The sequence below is a fragment of the Chelon labrosus genome (assembly GCF_963514085.1).
Source record: "Chelon labrosus genome assembly, chromosome: 3".
NCBI classification, from domain to species: domain Eukaryota; kingdom Metazoa; phylum Chordata; class Actinopteri; order Mugiliformes; family Mugilidae; genus Chelon; species Chelon labrosus.
In genome coordinates this window covers 180,128-201,916 of record NC_140339.1, presented here as the reverse complement: position 1 = coordinate 201,916, position 21,789 = coordinate 180,128, and the positions used below count along the sequence as shown (strand labels likewise).

General features: G+C 44.0%; 4 protein-coding genes across 4 annotated transcripts; all 4 read left to right on the top strand.

Annotated features, from left to right (window-relative positions):
* The first annotated feature begins 389 nt into the window (after positions 1–389).
* On the top strand, positions 390–3,692 carry LOC311510129 (chymotrypsin B). Its single transcript, XM_084575075.1, has 7 exons — positions 390–905; positions 1,106–1,209; positions 1,296–1,375; positions 1,642–1,723; positions 1,810–1,990; positions 2,149–2,282; positions 2,373–3,692. Exons 1-7 carry the CDS (start codon positions 854–856, stop codon positions 2,532–2,534), a joined length of 795 nt encoding a protein of 264 aa, XP_084431201.1. The 5' UTR covers positions 390–853; the 3' UTR covers positions 2,535–3,692.
* A 174-nt stretch (positions 3,693–3,866) lies between these two features.
* On the top strand, positions 3,867–7,276 carry LOC311485696 (chymotrypsin B-like). Its single transcript, XM_084541275.1, has 7 exons — positions 3,867–5,625; positions 5,826–5,929; positions 6,007–6,086; positions 6,330–6,411; positions 6,504–6,684; positions 6,843–6,976; positions 7,067–7,276. Exons 1-7 carry the CDS (start codon positions 5,574–5,576, stop codon positions 7,226–7,228), a joined length of 795 nt encoding a protein of 264 aa, XP_084397401.1. The 5' UTR covers positions 3,867–5,573; the 3' UTR covers positions 7,229–7,276.
* A 2,207-nt stretch (positions 7,277–9,483) lies between these two features.
* LOC311485697 (chymotrypsin B-like) lies at positions 9,484–14,891 on the top strand. Its single transcript, XM_084541276.1, has 7 exons — positions 9,484–9,692; positions 9,893–9,996; positions 10,083–10,162; positions 10,360–10,441; positions 10,526–10,706; positions 14,031–14,164; positions 14,255–14,891. The coding sequence occupies exons 1-7, from the start codon at positions 9,641–9,643 to the stop codon at positions 14,414–14,416; spliced, it is 795 nt and encodes a 264-aa protein (XP_084397402.1). The 5' UTR covers positions 9,484–9,640; the 3' UTR covers positions 14,417–14,891.
* A 2,041-nt stretch (positions 14,892–16,932) lies between these two features.
* On the top strand, positions 16,933–20,137 carry LOC311485695 (chymotrypsin A-like). Its single transcript, XM_084541274.1, has 7 exons — positions 16,933–18,214; positions 18,652–18,755; positions 18,830–18,909; positions 19,134–19,212; positions 19,296–19,476; positions 19,561–19,694; positions 19,924–20,137. The coding sequence occupies exons 1-7, from the start codon at positions 18,163–18,165 to the stop codon at positions 20,083–20,085; spliced, it is 792 nt and encodes a 263-aa protein (XP_084397400.1). The 5' UTR covers positions 16,933–18,162; the 3' UTR covers positions 20,086–20,137.
* Positions 20,138–21,789: the final 1,652 nt, after the last annotated feature.

Below are 21,789 nucleotides of genomic sequence, written 5' to 3'. Positions count from 1 at the left end.
AGTCAGATATGTGTATCTACGACAGATGGATGTTTATCTTGCTGTTCTCTTCTCTCTTTCTTCTGTCTGTACCCGGCTGGCCTTAGGCAGATGGTCCCTCCATATGAGCTGGTTCTGGTTCTGGTTCTGCTCGAGGTTTCTTCCTGTTAAAAGGCTTCAGGCTGCTCTGGGGGTTTCAGGCCGGGTTTTTGTAAAACGTCTTGAGACGATTTGTATTGTTATTGACGCTATATAAATAAAATTGAATTGAATTGAATTGAATAAAGATGGATTTAAAGGTGTCAGTAACAGAACAGATGTTATTCATATGAATAATTGTTTCATATATAGTTACATGTGATACATAGTTTAAACATTAAATTTAATTAACGTTAAAATCTGATTGTCATGATGATGACTTGTTTCTCTGACAGACAAAATTTGTTAATAATGTTTTTATTAACTGAATTAATGAAATGCAGGTAGAACTGGTTTGAATCCTAGAAACTTCAGAGTTTGTTCATTTGTCTGCGGCTTCTCATTAAATTATTAATCATCTGTAGGAGATGTTCACAGCGTCAGTAGATATAAATCCAGATGTTCTACATCAACATCTGGACAGAAGAAGAACTTTTCTCTGAGTTTAAATAAAGTTTTTGTGCTGACTGACACCTGTGTTCGGCCTTCAACATGTTTTCAGATTTCAGCCAATCAGAGAGCAGCATGTCGGGGTGTGACTCGTGGGAACGCCACCATCTCCTCAGCTCTGATAACCAGCTGATAAATGTCGGATGCTCTGATTGGCTGAGGTCCAGTTGGCTCCTAGGATAAAAGAGCAGCTCAGCTCCTCATCCTCATCATCCTCATCGTCACCATGGCCTTCCTCTGGTTCGTCTCCTGCCTCGCCTTCGTCAGCGCCGCCTACGGTGAGTCCAGCTCCATCTTCAGTCCGTTGGTTTGAGTTTGACTTTGATCAGAGTTTGAAGGATGTGGATTCACAGAGAGTTCATGTAGCATCAGAGACACAATCAGAGCCCTGAGTATGTCTGGCCATGGGACGAGTTCCTGGTCCAGTTCCTGGTTCAGTTTCTGGTCTGTTAAAGTCTTCTTCATGTCATCCACTCAGGCTGTGGCGTTCCCGCCGTCCCCCCCCAGGTGACTGGCTACGCCCGCATCGTCAATGGCGAGGAGGCGGTTCCTCACTCTTGGCCCTGGCAGGTGTCTCTGCAGGTGAGTCAGCTGACCTCATCGAACATCTTCTTCTTCTTCTTCTTCTTCTTCTTCTTCTTCAGTCACTAAGTTTGTTTTCTTCTCAGCAATCCAACGGCTTCCACTTCTGTGGAGGATCTCTCATCAACGAGAACTGGGTGGTGACAGCTGCTCACTGCAACGTCAGGTCAGTACCGACCCAAATACACCTGTACCTGTCAACCTAACACACCTGTACCTGTCAACCTAACACACCTGTACCTGACAACCTAACACACCTGTACCTGTCAACCTAACACACCTGTACCTGTCAACCTAACACACCTGTACCTGACAACCGTGTGGATGTGGAGTCACAGAGAGTTCATGTAGCATCAGAGACCCTAACCCTAACCTGTCAACCTACCAAATATTTACCTGTCAATCATACACACCTGTACCTGTCTCTGCCAGGACCTACCACCGTGTGATTGCTGGAGAGCATGACAAGGGTTACGGTTCTAACGAGGATGTCCAGCTTCTGAAACCTGCCAAGGTCAGAATCTTCAGCCTCTAAACTCTCAGATCACATCGTCCTACCTCCTCTAACCTGTGTCCCCCCCCCCCCCGCACCATCCCCAGGTGTTTACCCACCCCAAGTGGAACCCCAGAACCATCAACAACGACATCACCCTCATCAAGCTGGCCACCCCCGCCCGTCTCACCACCAACGTGTCACCCGTCTGCCTCGCTGAGTCCACTGATGTCTTCGCTGCTGGCATGACCTGCGTCACATCTGGCTGGGGTCTGACCCGTTACAATGGTGAGCCACTGATGGAGGTGTTGTTGATGCTGTAGGGTTAGGGTTCATGATCATTATTAATTAATTAGTCTCATGTATATTATCAGGTAAACTGATGGAGGTGTTGTTGATGCTGTGGCTTTAATCAACACTTTAATGAAGTTTTCTGTCTCCCACAGCTCCCAGTACTCCCAACAAGCTGCAGCAGGCCTCCCTGCCTCTGCTGTCCAACGATCAGTGTAAGAAACACTGGGGCAGCAACATCTCCGACGTCATGATCTGTGCCGGTGGAGCTGGAGCCACTTCCTGTATGGTGAGGCCCCGCCTACCTACCTGTATCACCTTTGTCCCAGGTGCAGAGTCACCGTCTTCACTCACCGCTGTTTGTCTACTTGTGTTTCAGGGTGACTCTGGCGGTCCCCTGGTCTGTCAGAAGGACGACGCCTGGACTCTGGTTGGGATCGTGTCCTGGGGAAGCAGCCGTTGCTCCACCTCCACCCCTGCCGTCTACGCCCGCGTCACCGAGCTCCGTGGATGGGTCGACCAGATCCTGGCCGCCAACTAAACGCCCAGAGGCTGAAGCACCACCACTGCCATGGAAACCCAAACCCTTGAACACTGACCCACATCTGAACATGTGGAAGATGAATGACAATAAAAACTTTTAAAATCAGTGATTGTGTTTGAGTTGTGTCTCTTCAGAAAACCTCATCTTTACAGCATCATTCTTAGAAGCTTCCAGTTCAATGGCTCAGTTTGAAAACAGACTCCACAGTCACAACATGTTTTATTGGCTGAGTATGTAAACATAGCATCGTGGTAACATCAAGGCCTGGATGAATCTTCACAGACAAACACACAATGTTTCCAGGAATTCAATCTAGAAGACGAAAGATTAAAAGAAATAAAACCATCAAAGGAAATGCAAGTTTAAAATGAAATATGACATGATGTGCCACCAATAATTCAGAATGATTCCTCAACTATTAAAAGGACAACTCCTCCTGAGGAAAAGCTGTTTCTCTGTCATGGAGGTTGTTCTTTATCTCAGAGGAAGGAAACCTCAGGTGATTGTCAGGAAACACACAAACTCCCAACAAAAAAAAGAGAAACGTCTTTATTGTCACTTAGACAGGACACAGTGACATTACAAGTATGATTCAAAGCAGTGCTTTAAAATGGAACAGAGACTTTAAATGTTCTACAACACACACAATCACAAACAGTCCGTAGTAAATATTGAATATGTTGCACAGAAATATAAATATTAAGGTAGTTTTATGGTCACCGAGTCTAGTGAAGGATGGAGGCTTTGGGAAATAAGCTTTTCAATGGCATGCAGTTTTTATGGAGCTGTGTTGCCTCCTACAGGACAGGAGGTCAGACAGGATGTGACTGGGTTTAGAAGAGAAAAACTAAATCCATAATGAGACAAGGATTCAGTTTCTGCTGTCGTCACCAGTCGCTGTTTGCCTGGTTTGTCTGGTTGTTTCATTACTTGTAGTTCTTGTTGCTCTCTCACTGCTAATGTGAACATAGGATGTCCACAGAAGAAGAAAGTGGAGAATGATTTAACTTCCAGATCAGATTAAAGAACGTCTTTAGATCCAGATTGTCCTCGTGGAGACAGGCTGTTTCTTTTCTCTGCAGGGACATACTCCGGTGTCAACAACACCAGGTTGTGATCAGACCGTCCCATTGGGGGCAGGGTCATGGCACTGTATGCATCCTTTGAATTAGCATACAGTAGATCCAGAGTTCTATTTTTCCGGGTCGTACAATGAACAAACTGGTGGAAAGTGGGCAAAGCAGTGTCCAAGGTGATATGATTAAAATCCCCAGGGATGACAACGAGGGCCTCTGGGTTTTTGGACTGTTACATGGCAACAGTGGCGTGGCTGGTGTCACATGCTGCTGCCTTTTCCGCTGAAGGAGGGATGTGAACGCCAACAAAGATGACAGAGTTGAATTCCCTTGATAAATAATATGGACAGATGACACGGCTAAAATGTCTGGTGTACAGACACGCTCCTTCACAGTTAGTGCTGCATTTGACATTATTGATCATAATATTTTACTACAGAGACTTGAAAGTGAGATCAAGATTAAAGGAACTGCATTAGACTGGTTTGAATCCTATCTATCTGACAGATTCCAGTTGGTTCATGTCAACAATGATTCTTCTACTTATACAAAAGTAAGTTATGGAGTTCCTCAGGGTTCTGTGCTAGGACCAATACTCTTCACGTTATACATGTTGCCATTAGGCAAGATTATTAGAAAACATGGCATAAACTTCCATTGCTATGCAGACGACACCCAGCTATATTTATCCATGAAACCAGATGAAACTAATCAGCTGGTTAAACTCCAAGCATGCCTTAAAGACATAAAGGCTTGGATGACCTGTAATTTCCTACTCTTGAACCCAGACAAAACAGTCATTGTATTTGGCAGATTCATCATCTAATCACTTAATTTCTTTGGATGGCATTACCTTGGCCTCCAGTACTACTGTGAAAAACCTTGGTGTTATATTTGACGAGGATATGTCCTTTAAACTGCACATAAAGCAAGTAACCAAGACTGCCTTCTTTCACCTGCATAATATCATCAGAATTAGAAACTACAGTTTCAACTAGAGTCCTACACTTTCAAAAAGTAGAATGGGAGGTAGAGCTTTCAGCTATCAGGCTCCTCTCCTGTGGAACCAGCTCCCAGTTTGAGGTCAGGAGGCAGACACTCTCTCTATTTTTAAGGTCAGGCTTAAGACTTCCCTTTTTGATCAAGTTTATAGTTAGAGCTGGACTAAACCATCCCTTAGTTATGCTGCTATAGGCCTAGGCTGCTGGGGGACGATACACTGAGGACATGTCCTCCTTCTTTCTTCTCTCTCCTCTCTCGCATCGTCCACTTTCTTTTCTCTGACACAGAGCTCTTGTCCTCTAACTTCTTATCTACTACTTGTCATGCAATTATGTGCTATTACTGTATAGCATGTTAACTGCTCTGTGTCACTGACTTTCAGCAGGATTCACCATCTCTCACTTACACGAACAGCAATCCCGCTGCCTTTTTTCTTACTGCTCAATACGCAGTTTAAATATCAAATTTAATTAACGTTAAAATCTGATTGTCATGATGATGACTTGTTTCTCTGACAGACAAAATTTGTTAATAATGTTTTTATTAACTGAATTAATGAAATGCAGGTAGAACTGGTTTGAATCCTAGAAACTTCAGAGTTTGTTCATTTGTCTGCGGCTTCTCATTAAATTATTAATTATCTGTAGGAGATGTTCACAGCGTCAGTAGATATAAATCCAGATGTTCTACATCAACATCTGGACAGAAGAAGAACTTTTCTCTGAGTTTAAATAAAGTTTTTGTGCTGACTGACACCTGTGTTCGGCCTTCAACATGTTTTCAGATTTCAGCCAATCAGAGAGCAGCATGTCGGGGTGTGACTCGTGGGAACGCCACCATCTCCTCAGCTCTGATAACCAGCTGATAAATGTCGGATGCTCTGATTGGCTGAGGTCCAGTTGGCTCCTAGGATAAAAGAGCAGCTCAGCTCCTCATCCTCATCATCCTCATCGTCACCATGGCCTTCCTCTGGTTCGTCTCCTGCCTCGCCTTCGTCAGCGCCGCCTACGGTGAGTCCAGCTCCATCTTCAGTCCGTTGGTTTGAGTTTGACTTTGTTCAGAGTTTGAAGGATGTGGAGTCACAGAGAGTTCATGTAGCATCAGAGACACAATCAGAGCCCTGAGTATGTCTGGCCATGGGACGAGTTCCTGGTCCAGTTCCTGGTTCAGTTTCTGGTCTGTTAAAGTCTTCTTCATGTCATCCACTCAGGCTGTGGCGTTCCCGCCGTCCCCCCCCAGGTGACTGGCTACGCCCGCATCGTCAATGGCGAGGAGGCGGTTCCTCACTCTTGGCCCTGGCAGGTGTCTCTGCAGGTGAGTCAGCTGACCTCATCGAACATCTTCTTCTTCTTCTTCTTCTTCTTCAGTCACTAAGTTTGTTTTCTTCTCAGCAATCCAACGGCTTCCACTTCTGTGGAGGATCTCTCATCAACGAGAACTGGGTGGTGACAGCTGCTCACTGCAACGTCAGGTCAGTACCGACCCAAATACACCTGTACCTGTCAACCTAACACACCTGTACCTGTCAACCTAACACACCTGTACCTGACAACCTAACACACCTGTACCTGTCAACCTAACACACCTGTACCTGACAACCGTGTGGATGTGGAGTCACAGAGAGTTCATGTAGCATCAGAGACCCTAACCCTAACCTGTCAACCTACCAAATATTTACCTGTCAATCATACACACCTGTACCTGTCTCTGCCAGGACCTACCACCGTGTGATTGCTGGAGAGCATGACAAGGGTTACGGTTCTAACGAGGATGTCCAGCTTCTGAAACCTGCCAAGGTCAGAATCTTCAGCCTCTAAACTCTCAGATCACATCGTCCTACCTCCTCTAACCTGTCCCCCCCCCCCCCCCCCCCCCGCACCATCCCCAGGTGTTTACCCACCCCAAGTGGAACCCCAGAACCATCAACAACGACATCACCCTCATCAAGCTGGCCACCCCCGCCCGTCTCACCACCAACGTGTCACCCGTCTGCCTCGCTGAGTCCACTGATGTCTTCGCTGCTGGCATGACCTGCGTCACATCTGGCTGGGGTCTGACCCGTTACAATGGTGAGCCACTGATGGAGGTGTTGTTGATGCTGTAGGGTTAGGGTTCATGATCATTATTAATTAATTAGTCTCATGTATATTATCAGGTAAACTGATGGAGGTGTTGTTGATGCTGTGGCTTTAACCAACATTTTAATGAAGTTTTCTGTCTCCCACAGCTCCCAGTACTCCCAACAAGCTGCAGCAGGCCTCCCTGCCTCTGCTGTCCAACGATCAGTGTAAGAAACACTGGGGCAGCAACATCTCCGACGTCATGATCTGTGCCGGTGCAGCTGGAGCCAGTTCCTGCATGGTGAGGCCCCGCCCACCTACCTGTATCACCTTTGTCCCAGGTGCAGAGTCACCGTCTTCACTCACCGCTGTTTGTCTACTTGTGTTTCAGGGTGACTCTGGCGGTCCCCTGGTCTGTCAGAAGGACGACGCCTGGACTCTGGTTGGGATCGTGTCCTGGGGAAGCAGCCGTTGCTCCACCTCCACCCCCGGCGTCTACGCCCGCGTCACCGAGCTCCGTGGATGGGTCGACCAGATCCTGGCCGCCAACTAAACGCCCAGAGGCTAAAGCACCACCACTGCCATGGAAACCCAAACCCTTGAACACTGACCCACATCTGAACATGTGGAAGATGAATGACAATAAAAACTTTTAAAATCGGTGATTGTGTTTGAGTTGTGTCTCTTCAGAAAAACTCATCTTTACAGCTGGTCTGGTTTGTCCAGTTGTTTCATAACTTGTAGGTTGTTGCTCCCTCACTGCTAATGTGAACATAGGATGTCCACAAAAGAAGAAAGTGGAGAATGATTTAAGTTCCAGATCAGACTAATGAACGTATAATAATCCAGATCAGACTAATGAATGTATAATGATCCAGGTCATGCTGAGGAAAAATAATGATTTGAATGAACACCATATCTATAATGCTGAACACCATATCTGTAATGTTTAATCGGACTGTGGTTAGACAAAGGGAAGAAAGAGGACACAGCCGTCTGTCCAATAGATGATCCACATAAAGATGCCCCACAAAAACACAGGCAGCAATATAGGACAGGACTGGCTCTTATCAGACCATGTATGAAGAAATGAATAATGCTAGCTCAGCACAAAAGGATTTATCAGATCATATATGTGTAATGCTAACTCAGCAGACCAGGGAAAGAAAAGCCTCCACTCAGCTCATGCATAATATGGCTAGGTTCTTCTTTTTTAAAAAAAACACCAGGAAGATGAAGTAAAAACAACCGTGGCATATGAGGTGTATAGGTGTAACTTGCAGCGGACTTCGGCTGTAAACAACAGACATGATTATTGTAAGAAAGAAGACCTCATATAGCATGAAAAGACACGGGTATTTCCAGAGGGAAATAAACCATGCTTATAATAAAGGGCTGTGCCCAGCCCATCTATGTTAATGCAACACCAAAACACATAAACACACGAGCACAACACCATGAAATCAGTCTGAACTCATGTGACTCCCAGAATCAGACTCTGTTTTATTTCTTTTTGAGAATAAACTCTGCTTGCATTAAACTTTGATTTCCTCCCAAGATTCTTTTTGACTTCTTTGAGACTCCAGACTCCAGTAGATTCTAAGAACTAAGATTACAAGTTGAATTAAAAAGTTATGGGCAACTATCTGGCCCTTCTCTGCGCTCTGTGCCTCAATTTTTTTCTTCAACAATCAGACTAAAGAATGTCTAATGATCCAGATCAAGCCAAAGAATGTTGAGGGGCAACAATGAGACCACCCGCAGAACAGGAATGGTTTAACAGGTGGAGGCCGCTGATGTCGTATTGCGTTTTTGTTCTGAGCAGTATATAACTAATCTATATACTTACTGACATAATCTATGGCTGAACCATATATATATATATATATGTCAGAAACAGAACAGATGTTATTTATATGAATAATTGTTCTATATATAGTTACATGTGATACACGGTTTAAACAACGTTAAAACACGTTAGAATCTGATAGTCATGATGATGACTCGTTTCTCTGACAGACAATATTTGTTGATAAAGTTTCTTCATCTTCTGTAACCTCTTGTCCTGTGAAGGGTCATGGGGGGCTGGCGCCTATCCCAGCTGTCATTGGTCTAGAGGGGGGGGTCCACCCTGGACAGGTCTCCAGTCTATCCCAGCTGTCATTGGTCTAGGGGGGGGGGGGTCCACCCTGGACAGGTCTCCAGTCTATCCCAGCTGTCATTGGTCTAGGGGGGGGTCCACCCTGGACAGGTCTCCAGTCTATCCCAGCTGTCATTGGTCTAGAGGGGGGGGTCCACCCTGGACAGGTCTCCAGTCTATCACAGGGCTAACACAGAGAGACACTCACACCTACGGCCAATTTAGAATCACCGATGAACCTAACCAGCATGTCTTTGGACGGTGGGAGGAAGCTGGAGAACCTGGAGAGAACCCCCGCAGACACAGGGAGAACATGCGGACTACACACAGAAAGGAACCAGTTGGTCTGGATTAGAACCTAGAACCTTCTGGCTGTGAGGCATCAGTGCTGACCACCTCATCAGTTTTAATTAACTGAATTAATGAAGTGCAGGTAGAACTGGTTTGAATCCTAGAAACTTCAGAGTTTGTTCATTTGTCTGCGGCTTCTCATTAAATTATTAATTATCTGTAGGAGATGTTCACAGCATCAGTAGATATAAATCCAGATGTTCTACATCAACATCTGGACAGAAGAAGAACTTTTCTCTGAGTTTAAATAAAGTTTTTGTGCTGACTGACACCTGTGTTCGGCCGTCAACATGTTTTCAGATTTCAGCCAATCAGAGAGCAGCATGTCGGGGTGTGACTCGTGGGAACGCCACCATCTCCTCAGCTCTGATAACCAGCTGATAAATGTCGGATGCTCTGATTGGCTGAGGTCCAGTTGGCTCCTAGGATAAAAGAGCAGCTCAGCTCCTCATCCTCATCATCCTCATCGTCACCATGGCCTTCCTCTGGTTCGTCTCCTGCCTCGCCTTCGTCAGCGCCGCCTACGGTGAGTCCAGCTCCATCTTCAGTCCGTTGGTTTGAGTTTGACTTTGATCAGAGTTTGAAGGATGTGGATTCACAGAGAGTTCATGTAGCATCAGAGACACAATCAGAGCCCTGAGTATGTCTGGCCATGGGACGAGTTCCTGGTCCAGTTCCTGGTTCAGTTTCTGGTCTGTTAAAGTCTTCTTCATGTCATCCACTCAGGCTGTGGCGTTCCCACCGTCCCCCCCCAGGTGACTGGCTACGCCCGCATCGTCAATGGCGAGGAGGCGGTTCCTCACTCTTGGCCCTGGCAGGTGTCTCTGCAGGTGAGTCAGCTGACCTCATCGAACATCTTCTTCTTCTTCTTCTTCTTCTTCTTCTTCTTCAGTCACTAAGTTTGTTTTCTTCTCAGCAATCCAACGGCTTCCACTTCTGTGGAGGATCTCTCATCAACGAGAACTGGGTGGTGACAGCTGCTCACTGCAACGTCAGGTCAGTACCGACCCAAATACACCTGTACCTGTCAACCTAACACACCTGTACCTGTCAACCTAACACACCTGTACCTGACAACCGTGTGGATGTGGAGTCACAGAGAGTTCATGTAGCATCAGAGACCCTAACCCTAACCTGTCAACCTACCAAACCTTTACCTGTCAATCATACACACCTGTACCTGTCTCTGCCAGGACCTACCACCGTGTGATTGCTGGAGAGCATGACAAGGGTTACGGTTCTAACGAGGATGTCCAGCTTCTGAAACCTGCCAAGGTCAGAATCTTCAGCCTCTAAACTCTCAGATCACATCGTCCTACCTCCTCTAACCTGTCCCCCTCCCCCCCGCACCATCCCCAGGTGTTTACCCACCCCAAGTGGAACCCCAGAACCATCAACAACGACATCACCCTCATCAAGCTGGCCACCCCCGCCCGTCTCACCACCAACGTGTCACCCGTCTGCCTCGCTGAGTCCACTGATGTCTTCGCCGCTGGCATGACCTGCGTCACATCTGGCTGGGGTCTGACCCGTTACAATGGTGAGCCCCCCCTTACACACACACACAAAAAAATATATATTTATACACACACACACATACACTATATTACCAAAAGTATTCGCTCACCCATTCAAATGATCAGAATCAGGTGTTCTAATCACTTGGCCTGGCCCCAGGTGTATAAATTCAAGCACTCAGGCATGCAGACTGTGAAACAAGACATTTGTGAAAGAATGGGCCGCTCTCAGGAGCTCAGTGAATTCCAGCGTGGAACTGTCATAGGATGCCACTTGTGCAACAAATCCAGTCGTGAAATTTCCTCGCTCCTAAATATTCCACAGTCAACTGTCAGCTCTATTATAACAAAATGGAAGCGTTTGGGAAAAACAGCAACTCAGCCACGAAGTGGTAGGCCACGTAAAGTGACGGAGAGGGGTCAGCGGATGCTGAAGCGCATAGTGCAAAGAGGTCGCCGACTTTCTGCACAGTCAATTGCTACAGAGCTACAAACTTCATGTGACCTTCAGATTAGCCCAAGTACAGTACGCAGAGAGCTTCATGGAATGGGTTTCCATGGCCGAGCAGCTGCAGCCAAGCCACACATCACCAAGTGCAATGCAAGGCGTCGGATGCAATGGTGTAAAGCACGCCGCCACTGGCCTCTAGAGCAGTGGAGACGCGTTCTCTGGAGTGATGAATCACGCTTTTCCATCTGGCAATCTGATGGACGAGTCTGGGTTTGGAGGTTGCCAGGAGAACGGTACATTTCAGATTGCATTGTGCCAACTGTGAAATTTGGTGGAGGAGGAATTATGGTATGGGGTTGTTTTTCAGGAGCTGGGCTTGGCCCCTTAGTTCCAGTGAAAGGAACATTGAATGCTTCAGGATGCCAAAACATTTTGGACAATTCCATGCTCCCAACCTTGTGGGAACAGTTTGGAGCGGGCCCCTTCCTCTTCCAACATGACTGTGCACCAGTGCACAAAGCAAGGTCCATAAAGACGTGGATGACAGAGTCTGGTGTGGATGAACTTGACTGGCCTGCACAGAGTCCTGACCTGAACCCGATAGAACACCTTTGGGATGAATTAGAGCGGAGACTGAGAGCCAGGCCTTCTCGACCAACATCAGTGTGTGACCTCACCAATGCGCTTTTGGAAGAATGGTCAAAAATTCCTATAAACACTCTCCTCAACCTTGTGGACAGTCTTCCCAGAAGAGTTGAAGCTGTAATAGCTGCAAAAGGTGGACCGACATCATATTGAATTCTATGAGTTAGGAATGGGATGGCACTTCAGTTCATAGAATGAGTAAAGGCAGGTGAGCGAATACTTTTGGTAATATAGTGTATATATGTGTATATATATGTGTGTGTGTGTGTGTGTGTGTGTGTGTGTATATATATATTTTTATACACACACACGTATATATGTGTATGTATATGGTGTGTCTGTGTGTGTGTGTGTGTGTGTGTGTGTGTATACATATATATGTATTAGGGCTTTGACTTTTGCCCAAAAATCATATTCGAAGTTCGTTTGTTTATTAATATTAAAATTCAAATATATTCGAATATTTATTAATTATATTTTGACCATTAAATGTCTTCAGTAAGACTGATATTGGTATCAAACTTAAGTTCTATATGTTCTGTCCACCAGAGGGCAGTGTATCAGTCAATGTTAATAGACTACGTGCACGAAAGGCTGAGTATTTATGCGTGTTAAAATTTTTATTATTAAGCAAAGAAGATATGCAGTGTCGGAATGAAGATGCAACGAGCAGAATATAACAGAAGATGCTGTTACAACACAGTTAACGCTCCATCGGAAATACACAAGCTTACAGGAACCTAGCATGCTAACGTTACCTACAGGAGCCCAGATGACCAACAATAGCCTTGCTAATGAGCTCGCGATTTTACTTCACCAGGCGTGAAAAAAAAAAAATCGGAATCTGAATTGAAAACAACGTTTACAAGCAAACACATTTACAAAAAATAATTCCCATACAGGTTCGAATATTAAGAGATCCCTAAAATTGGTTCAATTTTTAAAATAATCGAATTATATTCGAATAACGAAGTTCGGAGTCAAAGCCCTACTATGTATACACACACACACACACAGAAAGGAAAACAGGTTAAACACCTGGTTAAGGACCGGTGGTTATTATCAGGTAAACTCATGGAGGTGTTTAACCTGGATGCTGGAGGGTTAGGGTGAATGAAAATTATTCATTAATTAGTCTCATGTATATTATCAGGTTAACTCAATGGGGGGCCATTGGGTCCAGAAAAGCCTTCTCTGCTGGCCTAAACTTTATTATAATCACTGACTTTAATATTTTAATCTTATTAAATTATTCCAATAGTTTATTCTTTTCATGTTCTGTCTTGTCTGTCTTAGCTGTGGTGCTTCTGTCAGTGTAGCTTAGCATTTGAGCTTTTATCCAATCATATTTCATCATCATGTGTTGCTGGAGTCAAAGAAGTCTGCCTGGGCCTTCACAATTAAAACTGAAACACATTGTAATGATGCTGTTCCTTTAACCAATCACATTTCTAGTTGGTATTCTTAGTCCTTCTCTGTGGCCTACGGTAGCGTCAGCGTTTTACCGTCCTCTGATTTTCAAATCCCCGTTTGAACCGCTAGCGTCCCTGTTAACGTTTTGATAGCTATTTGTTGAACCCACGATGGAGGAAGGAGGAGAGGCTATCCATTTGGTTGCAGATCTTCTTAGAAAGACATTTTCACGACGGACTTTGAAGGAAAAGCTGGATATTGTGAGGAAAGGCCGCCCAACCCTCTAGCTAGCTAGTCTGACTGAGCTACGTAAACTTTCAGGTCAGCAACTATGAGCTCTGTGAGGAAAACTACATTGTTTCTCAAGTTCTGGTGAGTAAAATTAATTATATTTACGTCTTTTATGTATATTTTTGTCATTTTATTGGGTCGACATTGATGCTTCTGCTGGATTCTGCAGCAGTGAGTGAGAGGAGACTTTATGAAATGTTCTAAGTGAGTTTCTTTCTTTAGTAATGACATTCATCTCTCTATATGAGATACCTGTGTATGATGCTACGTTTTATTGCGTATGATGCTGATGGTTTCTATAGCAGTGGAGTAATAATGATCGTACTAGGACGTGTTTAGAATAAGGTTGGAGGTCATTGGAGGCCTGGTGGAAAATGCATGGTCTCCACTGGGTGAACTGATGGAGGTGTTGTTGATGCTGTAGGGTTAGGGTTCATGATCATTATTAATTAATTAGTCTCATGTATATTATCAGGTAAACTGATGGAGGTGTTGTTGATGCTGTGGCTTTAATCAACACTTTAATGAAGTTTTCTGTCTCCCACAGCTCCCAGTACTCCCAACAAGCTGCAGCAGGCCTCCCTGCCTCTGCTGTCCAACGATCAGTGTAAGAAACACTGGGGCAGCAACATCTCCGATGTCATGATCTGTGCCGGTGGAGCTGGAGCCACTTCCTGTATGGTGAGGCCCCGCCCACCTACCTGTATCACCTTTGTCCCAGGTGCAGAGTCACCGTCTTCACTCACCGCTGTTTGTCTACTTGTGTTTCAGGGTGACTCTGGCGGTCCCCTGGTCTGTCAGAAGGACGACGCCTGGACTCTGGTTGGGATCGTGTCCTGGGGAAGCAGCCGTTGCTCCACCTCCACCCCTGCCGTCTACGCCCGCATCACCGAGCTCCGTGGATGGGTCGACCAGATCCTGGCCGCCAACTAAACGCCCAGAGGCTAAAGCACCACCACTGCCATGGAAACCCAAACCCTTGAACACTGACCCACATCTGAACATGTGGAAGATGAATGACAATAAAAACTTTTAAAATCAGTGATTGTGTTTGAGTTGTCTCTTCAGAAAACCTCATCTTTACAGCATCATTCTTAGAAGCTTCCAGTTCAATGGCTCAGTTTGAAAACAGACTCCACAGTCACAACATGTTTTATTGGCTGAGTATGTAAACATAGCATCGTGGTAACACCAAGGCCTGGATGATGAAAAAACTAACTCCATAATGACACAAGGATTCAGTTTCTGTTGGAGCCACCAGTTGCTGCTTGTACAATTTCACATTCTAAAAAGCTGTTGTTGTTGCTGGTCACACTAATAAACAGAACACGTAGAGTTCCTTTGATGATGTTTTATTTCTATTTATGTTCCTCTTCTGGTTAATTAGTGTTATTGTTGCTGATGTTCTCTATTGTTTTATTGTCTGTTCAGTCTTTCACCTGACCTCCCTGTGAAACTTTTGTCTAGATCCAGAGAAGGAAACTGTTGCTGTGAACATAGATTTAGATCAGACTGAAGAACTCTTAAACAACCAGATCAGACTAAGGAACATTTAAAGATCCAGATCAGACAAGAGAACATCTAAAGATCCAGATCAGACAAGAGAATGTCTAAAGATCCAGATCAGACTAAAGAATGTATAATGATCCAGATCAGACTAAAGAACCTATCAACAGATCAGACTAAAGAATGTTTAAAGAACCAGATGAGACTACAGAACGTCTAAAGAACCAGATGAGACTAGAGAATGTTTAAAGATCCAGATCAGACTAGAGAACATGTAAAGAACCAGATGAGACTAGAGAATGTTTAAAGAACCAGATCCGACCAGAGAACGTTTAAAGATCCAGATCAGACTAGAGAACGTCTAAAGAACCAGATGAGACTAGAGAACGTTTAAAAATCCAGATCAGAATAGATACAGATCAGACTTGAGAACGCCTAAAGATCCAGATCAGACTAAAGAACGTCTAAAGAACAAGATCAGACCAGAGAATGTCTAAAGATCCAGATTAGACTAGAGAATGTCTAAAGATCCAGATCAGCCTAGATACAGATCAGACTTGAGAACGTCTAAAGATCCAGATCAGACTAGAGAACATCTAAAGAACAAGATCAGACCAGAGAATGTTTAAGATCCAGATCAGACAAGAGAACGTCTAAAGAACCAGATGAGACTAGAGAATGTTTAAAGAACCAGATCAGACTAGAGAACATCTAAAGAACCAGATGAGACTAGAGAATGTTTAAAGAACCAGATCAGACTAGAGAACATCTAAAGAACCAGATGAGACTAGAGAATGTTTAAAGAACCAGATCAGACTAAAGAACGTCTAAAGAACAAGATCAGACCAGAGAATGTCTAAAGATCCAGATCAGACTAGAGAATGTCTAAAAATCCAGATCAGAATAGATACAGATCAGACTTGAGAACGTCTAAAGATCCAGATCAGACTAGAGAACATCTAAAGAACAAGATCAGACCAGAGAATGTTTAAGATCCAGATCAGACAAGAGAACGTCTAAAGAACCAGATGAGACTAGAGAATGTTTAAAGAACCAGATCAGACTAGAGAACATCTAAAGAACCAGATGAGACTAGAGAATGTTTAAAGAACCAGATCAGACTAGAGAACATCTAAAGAACCAGATGAGACTAGAGAATGTTTAAAGAACCAGATCCGACCAGAGAACGTTTAAAGATCCAGATCAGAGTAGATACAGATCAGACTTGAGAACGTCTATAGATCCAGATCAGACCAGAGCACGTCTAAAGATCCAGATCAGACTATAGAACGTCTATAGATCCAGATCAGACTACAGAACATCTAAAGATCCAGATCAGACCAGAGAACGTCTAAAGATCCAGATCAGATTATAGAACGTCTATAGATCCAGATCAGACTACAGAACATCTAAAGATCCTGATCAGACTAGAGAACGTCTAAAGAACAAGATCAGACCAGAGAACACCTCAAGATCCAGATCAGACTACAGAACAGATCCAGATCAGACTACAGAACATCTAAAGATCCAGATCAGACTAGAAAACATCTAAAAATCTAGATCAGACTAGAGAATGTAATTTCATTTAATCTAAATGACGTCCAGTTCACTTCATTAGGTACACTAGTTGAAGTGGTTCTAATCTAAATAATGTCCAGTTTATTAGGTACACTAGTTGAAGTGGTTCTAATCTAAATACTGTCCAGTTTATTAGGTACACTATGGAATAAATAATGTCCAGTTTATTAGGTACACTATGGAATAAATAATGTCCAGTTTATTAGGTACACTAGTGAATAGATAATGTCCAGTTTATTAGGTACACTAGTGAAGTGGTTCTAATCTAAAGGAAGGTGGTGATTGACCTGATGATCACTGTGGAGGAGGAAGTTTATGGTGCTGTTAAATTGGATTCAATTAAACATTAAAGTGTTTCTGTTATGTAGCCGAGCCCACTGCCTACAATTTCAACATATTAGGAACACGTGTCAGTTCAATAGTTCTACACAATAAAAACCCAGCTGAATCAACATCTCTCTCATCTCAGTTATTAGAAACTAATATTCAGTACCAGAACCTTTAATGGAGACTAGATTTAGAGCAGGACTGTTTTTAGTAGTGTACCTAATGAAGTGGCCAGGAAGTGTAAATAGATGCATGTATGAGCATGTGTGTTTCTCTGCTGATTATTGAACTTATGTGAAACATTCAGGTTGACCTGCTGCTGATAAACCACTGAGAAACTCACACATGTTTCAACCTTAGACCTTCAGCTCTGAACAGAAACATCTCAGAATCAGAATTACTTATTATTATATTTATTATTGTCCTTGCATGTACACAACAAGAAACGTCTCATCTGCATTGGGTGTAAGAGCAAAAAGAAGACAGTATAAAAACACAATATAAAAAAACAACACAAGACCAAATGTCAAGTATTGATCAGTTTACACATTCCAGAGTCCAGAGTCTGGAGCATTTAGCTCACTTATTGCTTTTTGATAGAAACTGTTTATCAAAATATTCAAATATTAAAGAACTGCACCAAGTCACAAGGTCACAAAGTCATTTTTTTACTTTCATCTCTGTTGTCTGTCCAAACTGAGACTCACATCTGCATCTGTAAAAGCGTCTGGATGTTATGTTTTAATGTCTTTATTCATGCCACTTCCTGCCGTGATTCAAACGTTAAAATAAATCTATTAAGTTTATTCATATATTTTTGTTGTGTGTAGTCACATGGCTCAATATTTGAATGGTATAAAAGTCAAACAGATAATTTTACAGTCTGATCATTAGATTAAAGATCGTTTAATGCTTCCTCATTTTCTCTCAATAATATTCTTTAGTAGAACTTTAACATAGTTGTAGTTTATTGTTCTGCTCTACCTCAGCTCAAGCAGCTGTTTGTTCTTTAGTAACTAAATTTTTCACTCAAGTTGAATATGTTTTGCTGTTCTGAGTTCTTTGACTTTCCGAGTCACGTCCAACCTTCATGCTCCTGCCTCCTCAGGTGGAAAATCAAACTCTGCGTCAGCACCACCTGTCCAAACTCCCACTGTCCTCTGATAAGGTGTCCTCTCTCACCCAAGTCCTGTCCAATCACATCCAGTCCCGTCGGGTTCTGACGGTATAAAAGCTCCTGGCTCAGACAGAACCACCATGATCGAGCCATGGCTTTCCTGTGGATCCTCTCTTGCCTCGCCTTCGTCGGCGCTGCCTACGGTGAGACTTTAAATTTCTCAGATACTGGAGTATGATGGGATAAAATATCCCAGCATGCATCAGTCCACTGATCAGTCATCAGCATGTTTACTTTACTGTCTGATTTACTGACAGATATAAAGAAGAAAGAAGATTCAAGATTCAAAGATGTTTATTGTCAGTTCTTATAGTAGCAACTTGTTGAGATGTGCATGGACAGTAGCGCACATGAATCAGAAATGAAAATGTCTGAGAAAACACATGAATACATCAGTTTGATAAAAGTACCTGATCAGTTAAAGTGAAGACAAAGCAGCAGGAAGATTTGACAGCTTACAGGAAATAATGTCACCGTGTTTCTGATCAGTTACAGTTAACGTCCAGTTCTGGGGACGATCATGATGGTGAAGTTGTTGTTAATGTTGTTGTGTGTTGTTTTTGTTGCTGTTTGTCTCCAGGTTGCGGTACTCCCGCAGTCTCTCCCGTCGTCACCGGTTACGCTCGAATCGTAAACGGTGAGGAGGCGGTGCCTCACTCCTGGCCCTGGCAGGCGTCCCTTCAGGTAAACACTCACACAAACACACCTGTAGAGGCAGGTGAGACAGGTCTTCACTGTTGTTGTTGTTGTTGTTTCAGGATTATACCGGTTTCCACTTCTGCGGAGGCTCTCTCATCAACGAAAATTGGGTGGTGACAGCTGCCCACTGCAGTGTCAAGTAAACAGGACTTTTGATTCTGAGATATTTTACCTGACACAGCTCACCTGTGTCCACTGTCAGAAAGTCAAATCACCCACCAGTCTAAAGACAGGTGTTCTCAGGTGTCTTTAGGTGTTTTGAAGTGTCTTTAGGTGTCTTTAGGTGTTTCTAGGTGTCCTCAGGTGTTTTCAGGTGACACTAACGTCTCAGAGGTTTAAACGAAACTCTTCTTTTCTGAGCAGGACAACTGACCGTGTGGTTCTTGGAGAACATGACCGTTCCTCCAACTCTGAAAGCATCCAGGTGATAAAGGTTGGGAAGGTGAGTGATGGACACCAGCTTCTCATCATGTCTTTATTACTTCCTGTTTATTGGCTGGTCATAATGATGTCGCTTCCTCCCAGGTGTTCAAGCACCCTTACTACAACAGCTACACCATCAACAATGACATCCTGCTCATCAAGCTGGCCACCCCCGCCCAGTTGAACACCCGAGTGTCTCCAGTGTGTCTGGCTGAGACCACAGACGACTTCGCTGGAGGCATGAAGTGTGTGACGTCTGGCTGGGGCCTGACCCGCTACAATGGTAATATCTGCTCTGACAACAGGGGGCATTGTGGAGTATGGTGTGTCATTATGGAAAGTGATATGTGATGGGTTTGTGTTGCAGCTGCTAACACCCCCGCCCTGCTGCAGCAGACCGCTCTGCCCCTGCTCACCAACACCAACTGCCGCAACTACTGGGGAAGCAATATCACCGACTTGATGATCTGCGCTGGAGCCTCTGGAGCCTCCTCCTGCATGGTGGGTGGAGTCAGACAGGGATTGGGTGGGGCCTGGCAGATGGTGGGTGGGATCCAAGAGGTGGTGGGTGGAGTCTAACTGGTGGTGGGTGAAGTCTAACAGATAGTGGGTGAATTATAACAGGTGGTGAGTGGAGTCTAACATGTGGTAGGTGGAGTTTAACATATGGTGGGTGGAGTCTAACAGGTGACAGTACAACTTTCCTCATGTCGGTGTTTGTTGTGTTCAGGGCGACTCTGGCGGTCCTCTGGTCTGTCAGAAGGGCGGAGCCTGGACTCTGGTCGGCATTGTGTCCTGGGGAAGTTCAACCTGCAGCACCAGCATGCCCGGCGTCTATGCCCGCGTCACCAAGCTGCGCGCCTGGGTGGACCAGACCCTCGCTGCCAACTGAGCCCAGATGGGACAGCTTTAACCCGATCCTCAATAAAATTCAGAAACTATGATCCTGCCTTCTGGTGTCATTTACTGAAAAGGTTCAATAGCAGAAGAATGGCTGTGCAGTCTGATGTGTCCCAATAAATAGAAACTCACATCTCAAACTCCAAACTAAATCCTGTCATTCACTGGTTTACCACAGAAAACACACTTTTGTGTTTCTGAGTCTCAGACTTGGGCCAAAATCCGACAGGTTAATTTACTTATATAGTCGACCAATCACAGTCTGTACCAGAGTTTGCCCGAGACTTTTTCGTTGTAATTTTGATAATGATCTATTTTTACCCGTCACTTTATTTGTTTTTAAAATGATAACAATGACATATTCAACAGCATTTCATTTTCATTCATTTTTAATATTCAGTTGTGGTTAAAAAAAAGATTCGTCTCATATAACCGGCCATCAAAGACGACTCAAGAATCATGAATCTAGAGTCTATTTAACCGGCTCAGTTGAGTTAAATAGACTCAACTGAGTCTATTTATATTTCTGTATAATATAATGATATATAATCAGTCATTTAAACATCTTACATCTCACTCGGCATAGAAACAAAATGTACTACCCGACTTGACCACTAGCAAACTAAGGCACTCAGCCACTCACTCACTTAAGCACAATACGCAGAGAACCGACTCTTAACCGACTCTTAACCGACTCACTACTAGCTGTCACGGTTTTAAAAAAATGGTCAATGACGGAAAATATTCGGTTAACGCGACCCTTGGTCCGTACATATGACAGTTTACAGTCACTGGTTAAACAACATCACTGAGTCCACTTGATACCAAGTGAGACCACAACATTTCTTTGTGTGTTTGTGATGTGGGTTCAAACCCCAAGACTGTAGAACCAAAATGGCTGCTGTGTCTCCTCAACCTCCTCCTCCTCCTCCTCCTCCTCCTCCTCCTCCTCCTTCCCATTGGTCAAACTGAGTCTTGAACTGGATCCAGGTTCTGGATGATCCGTCCATCCATGTTCTCTGCTCTGCCTCCAACAGTTACTAACATCATTTAAATCCATTTAAATCCAGCTCCATCACTTGAGGTCAGATAGTTTACAGCACAACTACTCATTTAATAGCTTTCACACAGACGCTTAGTTACATGTTGTCATGGCAACTGTCAATCACCATGACATCACTTCCTGTTGTTATAGCATCCAGTGACTTGAACATACGTCAGCATTATTTTAACTACCTAAAATGGCTTATCTTAGCATCCCTTGCTCAGTCTTGTTAAACTTCACCAACATCTCAACTTCCCTCAACTCATCTTTATTAATTTCAGCTGTTGAATGAACTTCAGGAATAACATAGTTATTCCTGGCCTGGAGTTGTGCGTTTCCTGTGGAGCTCCATACTACATCTGTTGTCGTGGTCTCATCAGCCTGCCCAGTCTTCATGGAATCCTGCAGTTATCCACTCTTACCTGAATGAACAATTCTCCAACCTGCCTATGATTCCTCTTACATTTTCAAACTGTCATGTAACATCATCAGTTTGTATCATAAGATTCCACATGTACGCTTTAGTCAGATATGTGTATCTATGACAGATGGATGTTTATCTTGCTGTTCTCTTCTCTCTTTCTTCTGTCTGTACCCGGCTGGCCTTAGGCAGATGGGTTCCTCCATATGAGCTGGGTTCTGCTCGAGGTT

Coding starts and splice junctions, on each gene's coding strand:
- LOC311510129 (XM_084575075.1), top strand. CDS start 854: ATGGCCTTCCTCTGGTTCGTCTCCTGCCTCGCCTTCGTCAGCGCCGCC. Junction 1,376..1,641: donor GCTGCTCACTGCAACGTCAG/GTCAGTACCGAC, acceptor TGTCTCTGCCAG/GACCTACCACCGTGTGATTG. Junction 1,991..2,148: donor GGGTCTGACCCGTTACAATG/GTGAGCCACTGA, acceptor TGTCTCCCACAG/CTCCCAGTACTCCCAACAAG.
- LOC311485695 (XM_084541274.1), top strand. CDS start 18,163: ATGGCTTTCCTGTGGATCCTCTCTTGCCTCGCCTTCGTCGGCGCTGCC. Junction 19,477..19,560: donor GGGCCTGACCCGCTACAATG/GTAATATCTGCT, acceptor TTTGTGTTGCAG/CTGCTAACACCCCCGCCCTG. Junction 19,695..19,923: donor CTGGAGCCTCCTCCTGCATG/GTGGGTGGAGTC, acceptor TGTTGTGTTCAG/GGCGACTCTGGCGGTCCTCT.
- LOC311485696 (XM_084541275.1), top strand. CDS start 5,574: ATGGCCTTCCTCTGGTTCGTCTCCTGCCTCGCCTTCGTCAGCGCCGCC. Junction 5,930..6,006: donor CCTGGCAGGTGTCTCTGCAG/GTGAGTCAGCTG, acceptor TTTTCTTCTCAG/CAATCCAACGGCTTCCACTT. Junction 6,412..6,503: donor AGCTTCTGAAACCTGCCAAG/GTCAGAATCTTC, acceptor CACCATCCCCAG/GTGTTTACCCACCCCAAGTG.
- LOC311485697 (XM_084541276.1), top strand. CDS start 9,641: ATGGCCTTCCTCTGGTTCGTCTCCTGCCTCGCCTTCGTCAGCGCCGCC. Junction 9,693..9,892: donor CTTCGTCAGCGCCGCCTACG/GTGAGTCCAGCT, acceptor TCATCCACTCAG/GCTGTGGCGTTCCCACCGTC. Junction 10,442..10,525: donor AGCTTCTGAAACCTGCCAAG/GTCAGAATCTTC, acceptor CACCATCCCCAG/GTGTTTACCCACCCCAAGTG.